General features: G+C 36.7%; 2 protein-coding genes across 3 annotated transcripts in view; one reads left to right on the plus strand and one right to left on the minus strand.

Annotated features, from left to right (window-relative positions):
• LOC126979784 (uncharacterized) overlaps positions 1-2,278 on the minus strand; it is a 193,436-nt gene extending 191,158 nt beyond the window's left edge. The window contains exon 1 of the mRNA XM_050829319.1: positions 493-2,278. Coding sequence (XP_050685276.1) covers positions 507-1,484 — 978 coding nt within the window. The 5' untranslated portion in view covers positions 1,485-2,278 and the 3' untranslated portion in view covers positions 493-506. The remainder of the gene's footprint in view (positions 1-492) is intronic.
• The window catches only part of LOC126979712 (xenotropic and polytropic retrovirus receptor 1), a 35,217-nt gene extending 20,600 nt beyond the window's left edge, over positions 1-14,617 (plus strand). The window contains exons 6-12 of one of the 2 annotated variants that reach the window (XM_050829183.1): positions 4,091-4,238; positions 5,707-5,766; positions 7,208-7,402; positions 8,244-8,416; positions 10,840-10,970; positions 13,751-13,906; positions 14,412-14,617. In XM_050829183.1, the coding sequence (XP_050685140.1) occupies positions 4,091-4,238; positions 5,707-5,766; positions 7,208-7,402; positions 8,244-8,416; positions 10,840-10,970; positions 13,751-13,906; positions 14,412-14,529 (981 nt within the window). In that variant the 3' untranslated portion in view covers positions 14,530-14,617. The remainder of the gene's footprint in view (positions 1-4,090; positions 4,239-5,706; positions 5,767-7,207; positions 7,403-8,243; positions 8,417-10,839; positions 10,971-13,750; positions 13,907-14,411) is intronic. The other variant, XM_050829184.1, reaches the window with a different exon arrangement.
• Positions 14,618-16,070: the final 1,453 nt, after the last annotated feature.

The raw sequence follows: 16,070 nt of genomic DNA on the forward strand, positions 1-16,070 counted from the left end.
GCCGACGATCCAGAGGTCAATGTACGTCGTCTTAACAGTACTGCTAATTCTTAGTATATTTATTTGAATTTTTATTTTGTTTGAAAATTTCACTTTTTCAATTTAATTTTTTTTATTTAAGTTCTGTGGACTAGTATTACTTATATTTTTATTTATTTCATAAATATGCAGACCATACTGTATATTATAGCCATTGTAAAGTACTCTGTTGATTGAAAAGAATGGCCGTTGAGTTTCTTGTGTGTCTCAAGAGCTCTCCTTTATACGAACAAATAGTAGATTCAGTAATTCAAAAGAAAGTTGCTTAGTTCAATCTAATTGTATCAAGTCTAATTGGCTTTTACTTTGATCATTAATACGATTGTTTTTTATGCCAGTAGTAGTATCTCTGTAATTAAAAATAAGGGGTTGAGAAGGGTTATAAACTGTATGTAGATCGTGTGAAGTAGTTTTTTTTTATGGAATAGGAGGACAAACGAGCGTACGGGTCACCTGTTGTTAATTGATCACCGCCGCCCATACTCTCTTGCAACACCAGAGGAATCACAGGAGCGTTGCCGGCCTTTAAGGAAGGTGTACGCGCTTTTTTTGAAGGTACCCATGTCGTATCGTCCCGGAAACACCGCACAAGGAAGTTCATTCCACAGCTTTGTAGTACGTGGAAGAAAGCTCCTTGTAAACCGCACTGTGGAGGACCGCCACACATCCAGATGGTGAGGATGATATCCTAACTTGTGGCGTGTCGTGCGAAGGTGGAATTCGGCGGCAGGAATTAGGTAAAACAGCTCTTCGGAACACTCCCCGTGATTAATGCGGTAGAAGACACACAATGAAGCGACGTCTCTACGCAACGCCAAGTGATCCAGCCGTTCACAGAGTACTGGGTCCCCGACAATTCGCGCTGCTCTGCGTTGCACGCGCTCAAATGGATCGAGCTGATACTGGGGTGCGCCAGACCAGAGATGACAGCAATACTCCATGTGTAGCCGGACCTGCGCTTTGTACAGCGCTAGAATGTGGGCCGGCTTGAAGTATTGCCGTGCTCTATTAATGACGCCCAGTTTCTTTGAAGCCAATTTGGCTTTGCCCTCCAGATGGCCATGGAATTGGCAATCGCTCGAGATTTCGAGACCCAGTATTCCGATACTAGGCGAGGCTTTTAGGGAAGTGTTGTCGAAGAGCGGTGATGTGACAAAAGGGGTTTTTTTAGTGGTAAACGCGCAAACTTGAGTCTTCTGGGGGTTAAATTGGACAAGGTTCAATTTACCCCATTCCGCGACCTTCTCAAGAGAGGACTCGATAGAAGACACAAGTTTCTCCCGGCACTGGTCGACGATTTCCCGAGAGAGACGTGCATGGCCCGTGTATACGGCATCACCAGTGCTGTCATCTGCATAGCAATGAATGTTGGAGGTTGGACACCTCATTGATATGCAGAAGAAACAGCGTAGGAGATAGCACACAGCCTTGGGGCACTCCAGCATTCACGGGCTTCGGGTTCGAGCAATGTCCGTCGACAACGACCTGTATGCTGCGCCCAGTGAGGAAGCTGGAGGTCCACTTGCACAAGCTCTCGGGAAGCCCAAATGATGGAAGTTTAGAGAGGAGCGCCTTATGCCATACACGATCAAAGGCCTTCGCTATATCCAGGCTAACTGCCAGGCCTTCCCCCTTGCTTTCAATAGCCGCAGCCCATCTATGTGTTAGGTATACCAGAAGATCACCTGCCGGCCGACCATGGCGAAACCCGTATTGTCGGTCGTTGATCAACTGGTGACCCTCTAGGTATACCAAGAGCTGACGGCTAATTATGCTCTCCATGATTTTGGAGAGCAGGGAGGTAATAGCAATAGGCCTGTAGTTTGCCGGATCTGAACTGTCTCCTTTTTTTGGATCGGATGGACAAGGGCTGACTTCCATGAGTCAGGGACTACGCCTTTGGAATAAGAGTGCCGGAATAAACGCCTTAGCACCGGCGTCAACTCAGGGGCACACGTTCTAAGCACGATTGGAGAAATGCCATCCGGCCCGCTCGACTTCCTGACGTCCAACGAAAACAGAGCTCGCCTAACAGTTTTCTGTCTGAACTGTACTTCAGGCATAGAGCTCTGACACCGCGGGATGGTCGGCGGTGTTTTTCCGTTGTCGTCAAGAGTCGAGTTGGAGGCGAAAAGAGCGCACAGGAGATCGGCTTTCTCTTTTGCCGTATGGGCCAGGGTGTCATTCCTCATGTGCAACGGCGGCACTCGGGTTCCGTCTAGGAAGACGGAACCCGAGAGGTGACGAATTTGAGTCCCCCATCGTCCATAAATTTTGTTTAGAAGTTTTATTTATAAAAAAAATAACAATTTGTTTAAATATATTCAGTTATTTTTGCGTTTTCACGGACATACATACAGACATAATTCTATGAAGTACATTTCGAATCGGTATTATTAGAACACACAGTAAGTCTTCTTAAATAAATATTATGTATGTGTTATTTTATTAGAATATATATAGATGTTAATTATTTTTCGAGTCAGTTAATTGCCATATTTTTTACCTGTCCTATCACATAAAGGAAGTAATTATTTATTTTATCAACATCAATGGTTTTAAAATAGTTGTGAATGCTGTTCTGTAATTACAATTTTAATATATTCTAGAATCTAGACTAAAACAGCACATTGTTGAGTTATATTCGTTTCAACTGCCGCCATTTTTACTTACTTGTTTCGTTCATCATTAAAAAATTATCTCAAAATAGAGGTTCCAATTGTTTATCGAAAATTTGTAATTTTTTTTCTTTATTCACTTTCATCTGTTATGAAATATTAGGTTCCTAGATCAACAAATATAATGTGTCTGTCTTTTTAATGACACTCATTTTAATTAAATAATGCATTGTTATACAGCACACTCGTAAAATAATATATATTTAAACTAGTGGACCCGACAGACGTTGTCCTGTGCACACGTCTAAAATTTGAAAAATAGTTCCAGCCGTTAGGAGGAGCTCACTATCATACATATACATGGGCAGGAGATTTATATATGGACAGAATTGAGAATCTAAATTCTAAACCAATCTCAAATTCACTGGAACACTTTAAAAAATCATCAAAATCGGTCCAGCCGAGGTAGGAGGTAATTCAATTGTGAATCTAAAGAATCCTCGAATCCACTTGAACAAACAAAAAATTCATTCAAATCGGTCCAGCCGTTTAGGAGTAGTTCACTGTCAACACACGTACAGAAGAATTATATATATAAAGATACAATAACTCAAATAAAACAATTCAATACATTTTAAAGCATACAAAGTAAAAGTTTATACGAAACTATAGAACATTATATAATAGATTATATAGCATATTCTTTTTTTTGGGAGTGGTGGATAGACGAGCCTACGGCTCAGCTGGGGGTAAATGATTACCGCCGCCCATAATTTCTTGAAACAGCAGAGCAATCACCATAAAGTTGCTGGTCGTACCCAAGTCGTATAGTCCAGGAAACAGCACGCAAGGAACTCATTCCACTGTTTAGTTGTACGTGGAAATAAACATCTATAACATGCATGAAATTCCATTTTGTTATAGCTGATTTTATGACTTTGTTCCATAAATACTGTTACTATAAAAACAATAACGATAGTTTAAATTTGGAATCTGTTACTCAATTTGATTTTTTTTTATTCAAAATAGGATTCAAAATCACTTAAAGAACGTCAAAACTACCACCGATTCAAAATCTGAACCGATGAAAAATCGACTGACTCAGACCTTAGAAGAACGGGCGCAAGAAACTCAGCGGGCTTTTTTTTAATAAAAATATGGATTACAATGTTATATCGTACAATGAACATTTATAATTAAAGAGCCTGAGGGTGTCCGCTTGATTCCCATTATGTTTATTAAGAGAATCGTTTAAGTTATAATAACCTTTCCACATCAAGAACATTATCAAGAATATATTCAGAAGAATTTAGTTTTATTAATGAAATGGCAATACAATGTTTGCTGGGACAGCTAGTACATATAGAAAAAAAAAATATAAACTAATAAGCAAATTCTGTGATTTTAACTTTTGTGAATTGTTTTTTTTTCAGGGTCGAATTTTAGCAGCGCCCTTCGTGCCTGTGTTATTTGCCGACTTTTGGCTGGCGGACCAGTGGAATTCTTTTGTCTATGCTTTCTTGGACTTCCATTATCTGATCGCGTTCTACGTGTCGGGCTCTGATTGGTTCGTCGGTAACAGTGAGTATTGTCAGTTTATTATTTGACGTAGTATTATGATTTTTGGTGAACGACTTCGCGGGAAATTCGAAAAAGAAGTAACGGTTTCGGCACTTCTGCAAGAAATAATCTTTATATGTACATAATAATTGACTCAACATAATACATAATTATCGTCATTAAGATCTTAAAATACCAGTTTTAAAGGACAGTTCCCCTGGAAACATTGTTATGGAAAGAAAATACATTGGGTTTGATAAAAAATAATAACTGTTATCAGTATGTGTAGGCGCCTAGTGCCCTGGTCTTGATGAAAGGGAAATCTTGGCGTCCAATTAAAAAGAAGACTGTTATTAAATAATTTAATTCGTGAAGTACAATTTACAAAGGCAAAGTGATTCGTATCAAAGTGACGGTCGCGCGGCTCTCTCCAACGCGACCGTGTCGTATCCAAACCGGTCTGTCCGCGCGACCATCTTAATTCGGCCGCTTAACACAGCGACTTACAAATTCATAATGGACCGCTAACTTAAAACAGCTGCTAAGGAGTGTTTTTTCTGATTCTGACTCAGGTCAATAGAAGAAGACAGAGTGAGAATTAGCAATGCTTTAAGTTAGCAGAATATTTAGAATAAGGGGGTATGTCGCTAACAGATGAGTATATAGTATGAGTGTTAGCAATGTCAGGAAAACAAGAACATAGATATATAGCTTAGCTATAGATAGCATATCTAAATATAGGCGCTTATCTCTGCCGTGAACCAATAGTTTATTTTTATTTATTTATTTTGTTTAAAACAGTTACAATACCAATTGCACTAATCAAGTATGGTAATCAATTGGTATTGCTAGACACTGTAAATAGATCACAATCAGGGCGACCTTCTACGAGGCGATTAAATAAATATGAAACACAGTAACTTTGTACTTTTTAAAAGTTAGTCAGCATTACTGTGTTTCAGTCTGAAGGGCGCCGTAGCTAGTGAATTTACTGGGCAAATGAGACGTAACATCTTATGCCTCAAGGTGACGAGCGTAGTTGTAGTACTACTCAGAAATTTGGGGGTTTCAATAATCCTGAGCGGCACTGCGTTGTAATGGGCAGGGCGTATTAATTTTAATTAATTTTTATAAAAACAAACCTGAAATCCTCTCTCAAAACTTTGCTAGCTGTTAGATTACATGGGTGGATTGCTTATTAGTGGGGCCAATAAGACTAATAAGGGCCAATAAGGCCCTGTCTAACTAGGCACACACAGGCTAGTCGCTTTCCACTTCGCACTAACTGAATTTAATAATATAAGAAATAAATGTACCTATGTAACGCTTTGTGTTTTAATAACAAAGTGTTCCAAACCAATATTAAATACGATACATTTTTATAAATAAAGCGGAGCCTATGTTACAGAGTGAAGAATTAAAAAAAAACGTTTTTTTTTATTTATCATACAAAACAGAAAATATCATCAATTTTAACACAATTTTTCAGGTAAGGACACAGTGGATCCAACGTTAGCTCAAACTATGATCTACGATGAGAATATACTACGTATGTTGCATGAGTGTTCATGAGTATTGTGGTGTTGTGTGCAAATTAGTATTATATTAATATAAACAATTGTAGAGTGGTCGCGAACCTGTAAACATTCCGGTTAACGAACCCTCACTACCTGTCTCAGTCACTCGCGTACAGTAATTTTACCGTCTCGCTCTCGCGTATGTTATTGGCAGTAGAAGGTCATTGTTCGAAATTGTTTACCTTGTGAAACTGTTATAATATTTCAATTGGTAACATTATATAGTTTCACAGAACATTTATTTTATGTTATTTGTTACAAATTATGCATGCCGATGAATTGTGTCGTGGTTTGAAAGTTGAACTCGTTATACCTAATGTTTTAAGCTTTCCTATTTACTCACTAAACTTAAATATTAACTATCTTATGCTCCATGATGTTTGTTAGGTTTCGTGCAACTATTTTAGCAGTATTGCAAGCGCTATAAGTGCGACTGGCTATCACGGAGGATATAACGTTTGTAACTATTTTACTATTGTATAAGGGGTTGGTAATTTAAACGCACTTAAAATTGAAATACCTGTATTTTACTGTTTCCACTAATAATTTACAATAATTCAATACAATTTGGGCAGCGTTAACCCTTACAATTCACAATAACTAATGTTCACTCGAACTGAGCGCTCCGGCTTATATAGGGCACGACCGTCACAGTGATGATGCTACCAACTGTTAATTGGTACTACTGTAGTGCCAACTAACTTACACAAATTAATCAAAGATCTTAATATAATATGCTATTATAGTTATTTCTAAAATTATAGTTATAATTATACAAAACAGTACTAACACAGTAAGTAGTTAAATAAATGCTATTATTAATTGGGATGTCTAATCTAATCAATCATATATAGTGAAGTTATAATGTCAAAAATGTCAAATGTCTTATAGCAGTTCATGACTATAAGTAATCAATATTATAATATTGCTGACACTATAATATTGAATAATTTATATACGCAATTTGCAAACAAATTTTGCATCGAACAATCGAGCAATCGAACGATATGATAGTTGGGGCCGACTCTAGTTTGTCACTAAATTAAAAAAAAAACTATGACAGCTGCCAGAAATTTTTCATTATCGGTTAAAGTTTATGGTGGTCATAATATTCAGCTCCTGCATAGACCAAGAATAGTAACTAGACATCGTTTTGGCGTGGCCAACATGAGACGGATAAGATAAGTTATGGGTTGCAAGAAACGATATAATTAATACAATATACTTACTTAAACATACATAAATCCATATAAACATCTATGACTCAGAAACAAACATCCATATTCACCATATAATTGCTTGAACCTACCGGGATTCGAACCCGGGATCTCTAGCTTAGTAGGTAGGGTCGCTAACTGCTCGGCTATATAGGTCGTCTTACTATATAAATACAATGATTCGTTTTTATTCCAGATAGTTTCGAGACAAGCAAGTGGTACCTGATATCCCGGGCGCTGGTCAACATCGTGCCGGCCTGGACCAGGTTCTGGCAGTGTCTGCGGCGGTATCGCGACAGCAAGGAGGCCTTCCCGCATCTCGTGAACGCCGGGAAATACTCCACCACATTCTTTGTGGTACTGTTCTCCACGATGCGAACTGTTTATGGCTGTGAGTTTCATTTTTAATGTCCGTCTGTCAATCACTGGGTTCATACACCGCAATGGCTAGACAGCTGATAGGTAAGATAATTTATACGTCTAGATAGAGTCTCGCAACCGATAAAAACAGGTCAGGTTTAATACCTACCACTGGGAGTTGCTTTGCACAGGAAGCCGGCTAGATTATGGGTACCACAACGGCGCCTTTTTCTTCCGTGAAGCAGTAATGTGTAAACATTACTGTGTTTCGGTCTGAAGGGCGCCGTAGCTAGTGAAATTACTGGACAAATGAGCCTTAACATCTTATGTCTCAAGGTGACGAGCGCAATTGTAGAGCCGCTCAGAATTTTATTAATATAACCATCGGCTGAACGTCCTGTTAGTCTCGTCCCTTATTTTCATAAAAAAATACTTTAGTGTGCGTGACAAGCTACGTTTTACACTCGCGATTTGTGTTAGTATGCGTGCATTGCTCAAAATAGAGATAAACTGTCAACTTCGATTTTTTCGACGTAGTCACAGCTGTCACAGTCTATCTTGACGTATGATGATCGTGATGATCTAAGGCCGATACTTTGACAGAGTGTGTACTAATATTGCCAGTGTTACACTAGAAAGCAAGATGGATTCCACAATGGCTGCCTGCCATGTAAATAAAAAAGGGAAAAGGTATTTTTTCATTCTTCGCCATCAAACCAAAAATCTGTTTAAGCTTGTGCCAATAAAGACTACATACGTCATTCGTGACACGGATAACTTAATTGAAAATTTTGAGTGTCGTACCTTGTATAAAGACAATTACAAGAAAAAAAAACTTGACTATTTCCAATACACTTATGCGTATGTTGCAGCGAGCTACGCCGATCCTTACGACAACCCGTTCCTGTACGCGTGGCTGGGCTGCCAGCTGGTGTCGTCGTGCTACACGTACACGTGGGACGTGAAGATGGACTGGGGCCTGCTGTCAGTGGGTGCGGGTGCCGAGAACGGTTTGCTGCGCGACGAGATCGTCTACAGCGTCGGGGTGAGTCATCAGCACCCACTTGTGGAGGCCGAGCTTCCAATACCACTGGACTGGCGGCTGTCAAAGTGCTTTTGTGCCAGTTTGATATTCGCCATTTTGGCGCTGTTGGCCATGTAGCGAGAGTCTGCCGTACTAAAACTAGTGATGACAACCTCAGCAAACATCGATAGATGGTGGGAAACTGTTTACTAAAAAAAAATGTGTACTTTATTACGTTGATCTTGATGTATAAATAACACGAAAAACTAACGAAATTAATTCAAAATGTAAGAATACTTCAGAGTATTGTATGTTTCTTTGCAGCCATTTGTATGATACCTACGTCAAAATTAGTTTGCTGGACGCTCGCGAGAGACGATTCAAATAGGCTCAAAAAAAGGATTGTGTGATTTTATGAAACCACTGTAAAAGTGAAACTTTTTTTTCACATTATAGAGACATTTAACTAATTTTTTTTGGAATAATATACCATTAAGGGTATAACAAAATTTACATTAAACTAAATGAGTCTATACACTACACGGTCAGCTGCTGCGAACTATAAGAGCCGCCCGACCGTCACGCGACATTTACCACACAGACGAAAAAGTTTGAGACGATGTAATATAAGGATCACTTTAAAATTTGCCGTCAAACATATGGCACAACCTGTCCAGTGGTATTTATACAGGTCAGTGTCCGGACTAAACGCCGATGACGTCACATCGTCGCTTTGTTACTGTGTGCAAAACAAGCATCACTAGGATATTATTATTATTAAAAAAACAAAGATTTATTTTTTTCCCTATCATAGATTGATGTAAAGGTGTTGTGTTGTGATGCTGATAATTATTATAATGATGAAAAATCAATGATGTGAGAATGTGGGTAAAGTAAAAAATGACTTTATTTATCTGATAAATCTATTATAGACAGAACAACAGAAACTACAGAACTATTTATTTATTTTCATGCAATCTACAGCGTCATAATTTATATACAATATAATCTATATATATATAAGAGATTTCCACATATATAGTCACTCATCACTATATATCTGGAACCATTAGAGCTAAAGACTTGAAATTTGGTAGGAATATTCTTTTCACCGAATAGAGGTACAGCTATAACGAATTTTCCAAAATTCCATCCACAAGAGTTTTTTTTTATTATGAGCAGCACAACGTCTGTCGGGTCAGCTAGTTATAATATAAAGTAGAAAAATTAAGCCAAAACTGATCACAGTATATTGGTGTGAAACAAAAGAAGTAACATTTTATGATTTAACAAGCCAGATTTACAATTACTATATATACGTTACTTAGAAAATAAATTTAACAAAATAAGATAATAGGAATCTTTGTGTGTGTGTGTAAGGTTGTATTTGAGGGTGTATGCAGTGTGTGTGTTGATACGAGGGAGTCAAAATGGGGTGCGGTGTAATGTGCAGTCCAGGTTATGTGCAGTTGCGGGTAATCTGGTTTGGCCTGTTCACAATCAATAAACATAGAACGCCAAGTGGCTGAAGTACTCACCTGATACTGGTCAGCCCTTTCCTCAGACAAGCACTTCACTTGGCACTACGATGATGCGAAAGAAGTAGTATAAACCACGTGCGACAATGATGCACGAATGCGTAGCGCGGCTCGTGCGTGGTCAGTGGTGTCCACTCGAACAAGATCAACGTAATATCATAACGAGAATATCACATGTACCTAACGGTAATGAAACTGCAAACGTACGCCACAGGACGATGGCAAGGGGGTGAAAGGGGAACGGGAGGGGCGGCTTCACGTTCCAGCGAGATCCAGAGATAATGTGGCCGTGTAGTAATAACATTTATTTATCAAAACATACTTATACATAATAAAATACTGTATACATATCATTTATTAATTAGTAGACCTCTTTACTAAAGATTCAAATTATTCAATTCAAAAGTCAAAACGCCGGATGTGTCCAGATTTGCAGATTCGAATCGGGTATCGTATATAAGTTTTTGTACAAAATAGGTCAGTTTCATGTATCAAAATTAAATTATAAAAATATGCTATTTATAGAGTTTTTACCATAAGAAATACGGATTCAATACTAATTTGTTTCGAAAAACATGAGAATTATTTATATTTTCAAATTTGTTTTTAGCAACACACTAACGATACGGACTATGAAAGGTCATTTTTATTTTTAGTAAAATCAATAAAAATTGCACTTAGACATTTTGACATTTCTTTGTTTATGTTATTATGACGTCACGATCATGGCGGCTCCCTTTTTGGCGCGACTATTTACCGTTTAACTTTAAAGCAATTTTTCTTCGCATAAAGTGGAGTTATTTTGAGGAAATAAAAATACCAGCTATCGACTCTTTACGACCATTTTTGAATATATCTATTCAGCCCCAGTACTAAAATTAGTAATGGACAATGTATCGCTTCCAGTACTACTATTTCGCGATCATTGAGGATCTCGTTCTGCGGTTCATCTGGGCGCCGGCCTTCCTGCTCACAGAGAACAAGATTGTATCTCCGGACACTATGGTCTCCATCATTGCGCCGTTGGAAGTTATCAGGTGCGTTATTTGGTTTCCTATTCCTCTACTTTTATCTGTCATTTATAAAACCATCACTAATATAAATAAATAAATACATACTTTATTGTTTTCTTAATAAAGAAAACCAACAGCATATTACAGATTAGATAAATAAATAATAATGCCAAGAACAGGTTTCCCTTATATTATATTACGGTTTCCGAAAAATTCAACATGGTACCTACTACACTAAAATGAGATTTATTTTGAGATTATATAGGACGTTTCGTTACATAAAAAAAATTTGTAACTAAATATCTACTTAATAGGTACTACATAAATATCGAAACTGTATGTATGGAATATAATAAGATAAATAGTGTCTTTGAAAAAGTCTACTCTATACCATAAGCTACATTGTTTTAATGTCACCAAAAAAGCACAGTTTTTATGGTGCGACAGGCAACTAAATCTAGGTTAGGTATGGTAGGTTACATAACATTATTACATATATAATATTTCCATGTTTTAAGCATTAGACTTAACATTTTAATATCAACTTAAGAAAAAAAAGTCTGTGCAAATAATGCAGTAAGGTATATTCTGCAGTATATTATATGTAATTTTTACATTTTCCGCGTTGGCTGGATGGGTGCACATTTTTTTGTCTTTGCTTTTGAACTGAAGTAAAAATAAAAAAACCTCACCAGAGATGTACCTATGTACACAATACATTTCCTGCCCATTTAAGCGGCTACTCGAAAACTTATGCTATTTCTTTGTTTATGAATAAATTAAATTACCTAGTAGAAAAATGTTGAATGCGTTGTACAACTAGATCAAAAAATTGCGTTATTCATTGCGTTGTGAGCCGCAGGCAACCCACGCCACTCACGTTTTTTGACCCTTCTTCTACAACTGTTGCATAAAATACTAAAATCAAATAGTTCCAACACGTCTTTATACTAAAAGGTAACAATAGTGTAGACTGTAGAGCAAGTAAAGAATGGTATAATGCGAAATGTCTTAACTTAAAAGTTGTTAGCGAAGGTTCTGCTACAATTAGTGGACTGTCGGTGAGTGGAGGGCGTAGGGCTCCGCCATTGAATACCAATGCTAGTCCCAACCCGAAAGCGCGTTGTTACTCGATAGCACCTAAAACGTGCGGGTAATTGGGTGATATACAAATTAATTTGAACTCAAATTTGTTGGCTTAGTTGTGGACCACTGGGGCCCCGTAAGGCACGGGTTTGAATTCCGCATCGTCCATAAATCGTCGTCAATAATCCCAGAAGTGATGAATGAAGAAGAAATAACAAATATTACGCTACTACGAGTGACAGGCAATGACAGAAGCCATATTGCGAACGCGAAGACTGACGGATCCTGTGATTGGCGGCTTGATTTACGACGCGATCTGACTGACTGATATGATAGAAACCAGAGAGAAACATTCATAAAAATATGAACAATATAAATATCTATAATTTATTAATGTTTTATTATAATATTATTAACAAATTACGTATACAATATCATAATAATTCTTGTACAAACAATAACTCATTCGACTTTAGCCGTGTACAAAGTCCGTTAAAATACACAATATTATTTAATTTAAAATCTAATATCAAAGAAAAAGAAAACGATTTAAGTGTACATACTTATATGAATTCTGTAAAAAACAACAAAATCATAAGCATTTATGTACCAAGACATAAGAACATTACTAATTAAAGAATTTACGAATACCCTCAATGTTAAAAATAAAAGTATAATAATGCATTTAATATGTCCCGTCCCTTGTAATCATTTGCCATTATGTATTTTTTACTTTGCTTCTTTGTTGATGATTTAATTGATTTTTATTGCTTTTTATACAGAACGAATTCTTTGTTAACACTAATACAAACCCTCACTTCTTGGATTAATTACACAACTTAAATTTGAAAACAAAATTTATGAACGATGCGGGACTCGATCTCGCGACCTCTCGCGTTTCGTGCGAGCAAACTGAGCCAATTTCATAAATTTTGTTTTCAAATTTAATTTGTGCAAATGCCGATTCCCAGACCTACCAAAACTATCGTACATAAAATTTATCGTACTACAATAATTGTTAATCGATTGCCATCTTGCAATCCTATTGTATATGTATTGAATACCCTATGTATGTATTTTTTAATGCTGAATCATAATAAAATAAAAAATAAAAATTTTAGGGTTGGGTCACCCTTATTATTTAGGGATAAATAGATGTTGGCCGATTCTCAGACCTACCCAATATGCACACAATTTTTTTTTGTTTAGCCGTTTCGGAGGAATTTGGTAACAAACACGGCGACACGAGAATTATATATGTATAATTATTAATATATATATGTAATATAATTATTAATAATATATATATATATATAAAATATAATTATTAATAATATATATATATATATATATTATAATTAATATTATATTATATATATATATATAATATAATATTAATAATTAATTATATATATATATAACAGAAAAATATATGTAGTTGACTCATATAATATGACAGTCTGTCTCGAAATCTACGTCAGCCCGGATTATTCGATATATTCTAAAACTGCGTCAACCGAACCGCAACTATGATAGCTGGATAAAACAACCAAATGTATCCGGAACTACTTTATGTTACTTTTTCAGTTTCTATTTCTGCCATAAAATCCAAGATGGCTAATTTTCAAAATGGCTGCCATGTAATTTAAAAAGTTTCTTTTACAATGAGTTTTACATTTTATCTTGTACGATGGTGCAGTCTATATATATATTTGTAGGCGATTCATCTGGAACTTCTTCCGTTTGGAGAACGAGCACTTGAACAACTGCGGAAAGTTCCGCGCCGTCCGCGACATCTCCGTGGCGCCGCTCGACTCCTCCGACCAGGCGCTCATTATCAAGATGATGGAGCATCCTGACGGGGTCCAGAACAGGTAATATTTTTATTATAAAGAAATGAAGCCCGCTGAGATTGTTGCGCCTGTTCTTCTCAGGTCTGATGCACACTTATTTGGAATAGGTTGTAGTTTTTGACTTTCAATAAGTGATATCACATCCTATTTTGAATACATACATTTGAATTTATTTTATAGTTCATAAAATCTACAGCATATTACATCACTTTTAATAGCTAGATAATATAATAAAAAAAAATATTATTGTGATATATAACCAGGTATGTCCTGTCATGTAAAGAGAGAAAATTAGTACCAACACATATTTTGTTTACTTCTGTGTTTGAGTGAGTGTGTGGGTATGATTATGAGTGTTTTGACTGGTTTCATTATTTTTAATAATGTATCTGTAACATTTAGAATAAATTAATTTTTGGCCAGGTAGAAGATATAAAGCCTGTGAAAGATGTATTAAATATATATATCATAAGTGTTAACAGTCTGTAATAAGCACCCCGAAGTTAAACTCTTGAATGTTCCACAGGTTAGCAAAAAAGAAGAATTTGAAGAAAGTGAAGGAGATTGATAGAAAACCGCTGCTCAAGAAGGAATCGATACAAGAGCTCCACTTAGACTTAGACTTGTCCACCAAAATGTTGTAACCAACTGTGATACCTACTACCTAGTATACATTGTTTTGTTTGTAAGCGATATTATGAGTATTATTCAATATATTTTATTAAATCGACAGTTTTTTCTTTATATTCGAATTTAAAGATAATTTTTGCCCGCATCTTCGCTTGTGTGGGCATTATAATTGGGTCTACGGGGATACAAAATAAAGGGTTTATTTTTATCTTGTTATAATTATAAAATAACTGTTCAATATCAGCGTACACTCCCCCAAGGTAGATTCTGTGGGCATGATACTTTTCAAAATAACTGAAATACGTAGTGCCCTGTCTTGTTTCTCTGTAAGATTACGAATGTGCTCACTGACTGTAAAAGCAGCTGAACTTAGCCTGTTAAATCGTGAATACTTATACAGTTGAGTTGAAAAACTGCAAGAAATTCAGCGACGTCACCAAATTTACTATAGACCCAGTAATACTTTAGAACCTGTCTAGATATGATAGATATCATATTGCTGCAATTTAGAAAGGCAAAGTTGACTCATTTGTAAACCAATAAAAACAGAAGAAGGAACATGTTGTTGAATGTGAATGTTCAAGAAAAATAATCTATGGTCCACCTGACTGTAAGTGATTTACCCTATGGCCATCTAGATTCTAGAAAACATAAAAAATCTGACTGGCACTGCAATATAGCGTTGTCATTCTGAAACATGGGACACTTAAGCTCCATGGAAGAAAAAGGCGCATAGCGAAAGCCTCCACGAAAGGAAAATTGTGTAACTACTCAATAAATGTTGTTGGATCATTTATATGTAGGTCGATAAAAAGGGCCTAAATTTGAGCCCTGTGGAACCCCCCAACACATGTATGCTCCACTTAAGGTTAACAATGTGGCACTTCTAGACATGCCCCATTAGTACCAGTTTTGGGCTTCTATTAAGGCTTTTGTTGTTACTTTGATCGTGACTGTTTAAAATAAAAGTTGGAACAATATATAAGTTACTCAATAAAACATAATATACAAGTCGACAAACGCTTGTCGCAAACGACTTTATATAACAATACGAGGGTCAAACTGTTCTTAGAAAATCAGAATATACTAACCAGTTTATAGTTATATTAGACTTTTCAAAAAAGTGCCCATTCACGTCAATAAATCGCTGCGTCACATGGAACCACTAAGAAAAGCACTTTGGCCTTCTTTCGGGGTCTCTTCGTAGGCCTTTTAAAACGCAGCTCCCTCATCGTACATAACATTTTCCTCGAAGTTTTCATTTATTTTGGGTAATAAATAAAAATAGGTGTGACGTCGCCAAATAGTCGATCGTTCGCCTGCCGGTGTGCGACGAGGCGTTATCCTGGTAAACAAAGATCCAATCCTCCGAATGTAACACCCACTGAGCAGACTATCTTTTGATTTCGGGATCATAACAGAGTAAATCCACTTTTCGTCATCCGTAACTATTTCGGACACAGCATTTGAGTCACCTCAGTTAAATCAGTCAACTATTTCACCAATCACGATTGCGGAGTTTTTGGGCCTCGGTCAAATAATGAGGTATCCACCG

The sequence above is a fragment of the Leptidea sinapis genome, chromosome 4, assembly GCF_905404315.1.
Source record: "Leptidea sinapis chromosome 4, ilLepSina1.1, whole genome shotgun sequence".
NCBI classification, from domain to species: Eukaryota; Metazoa; Arthropoda; class Insecta; order Lepidoptera; family Pieridae; genus Leptidea; species Leptidea sinapis.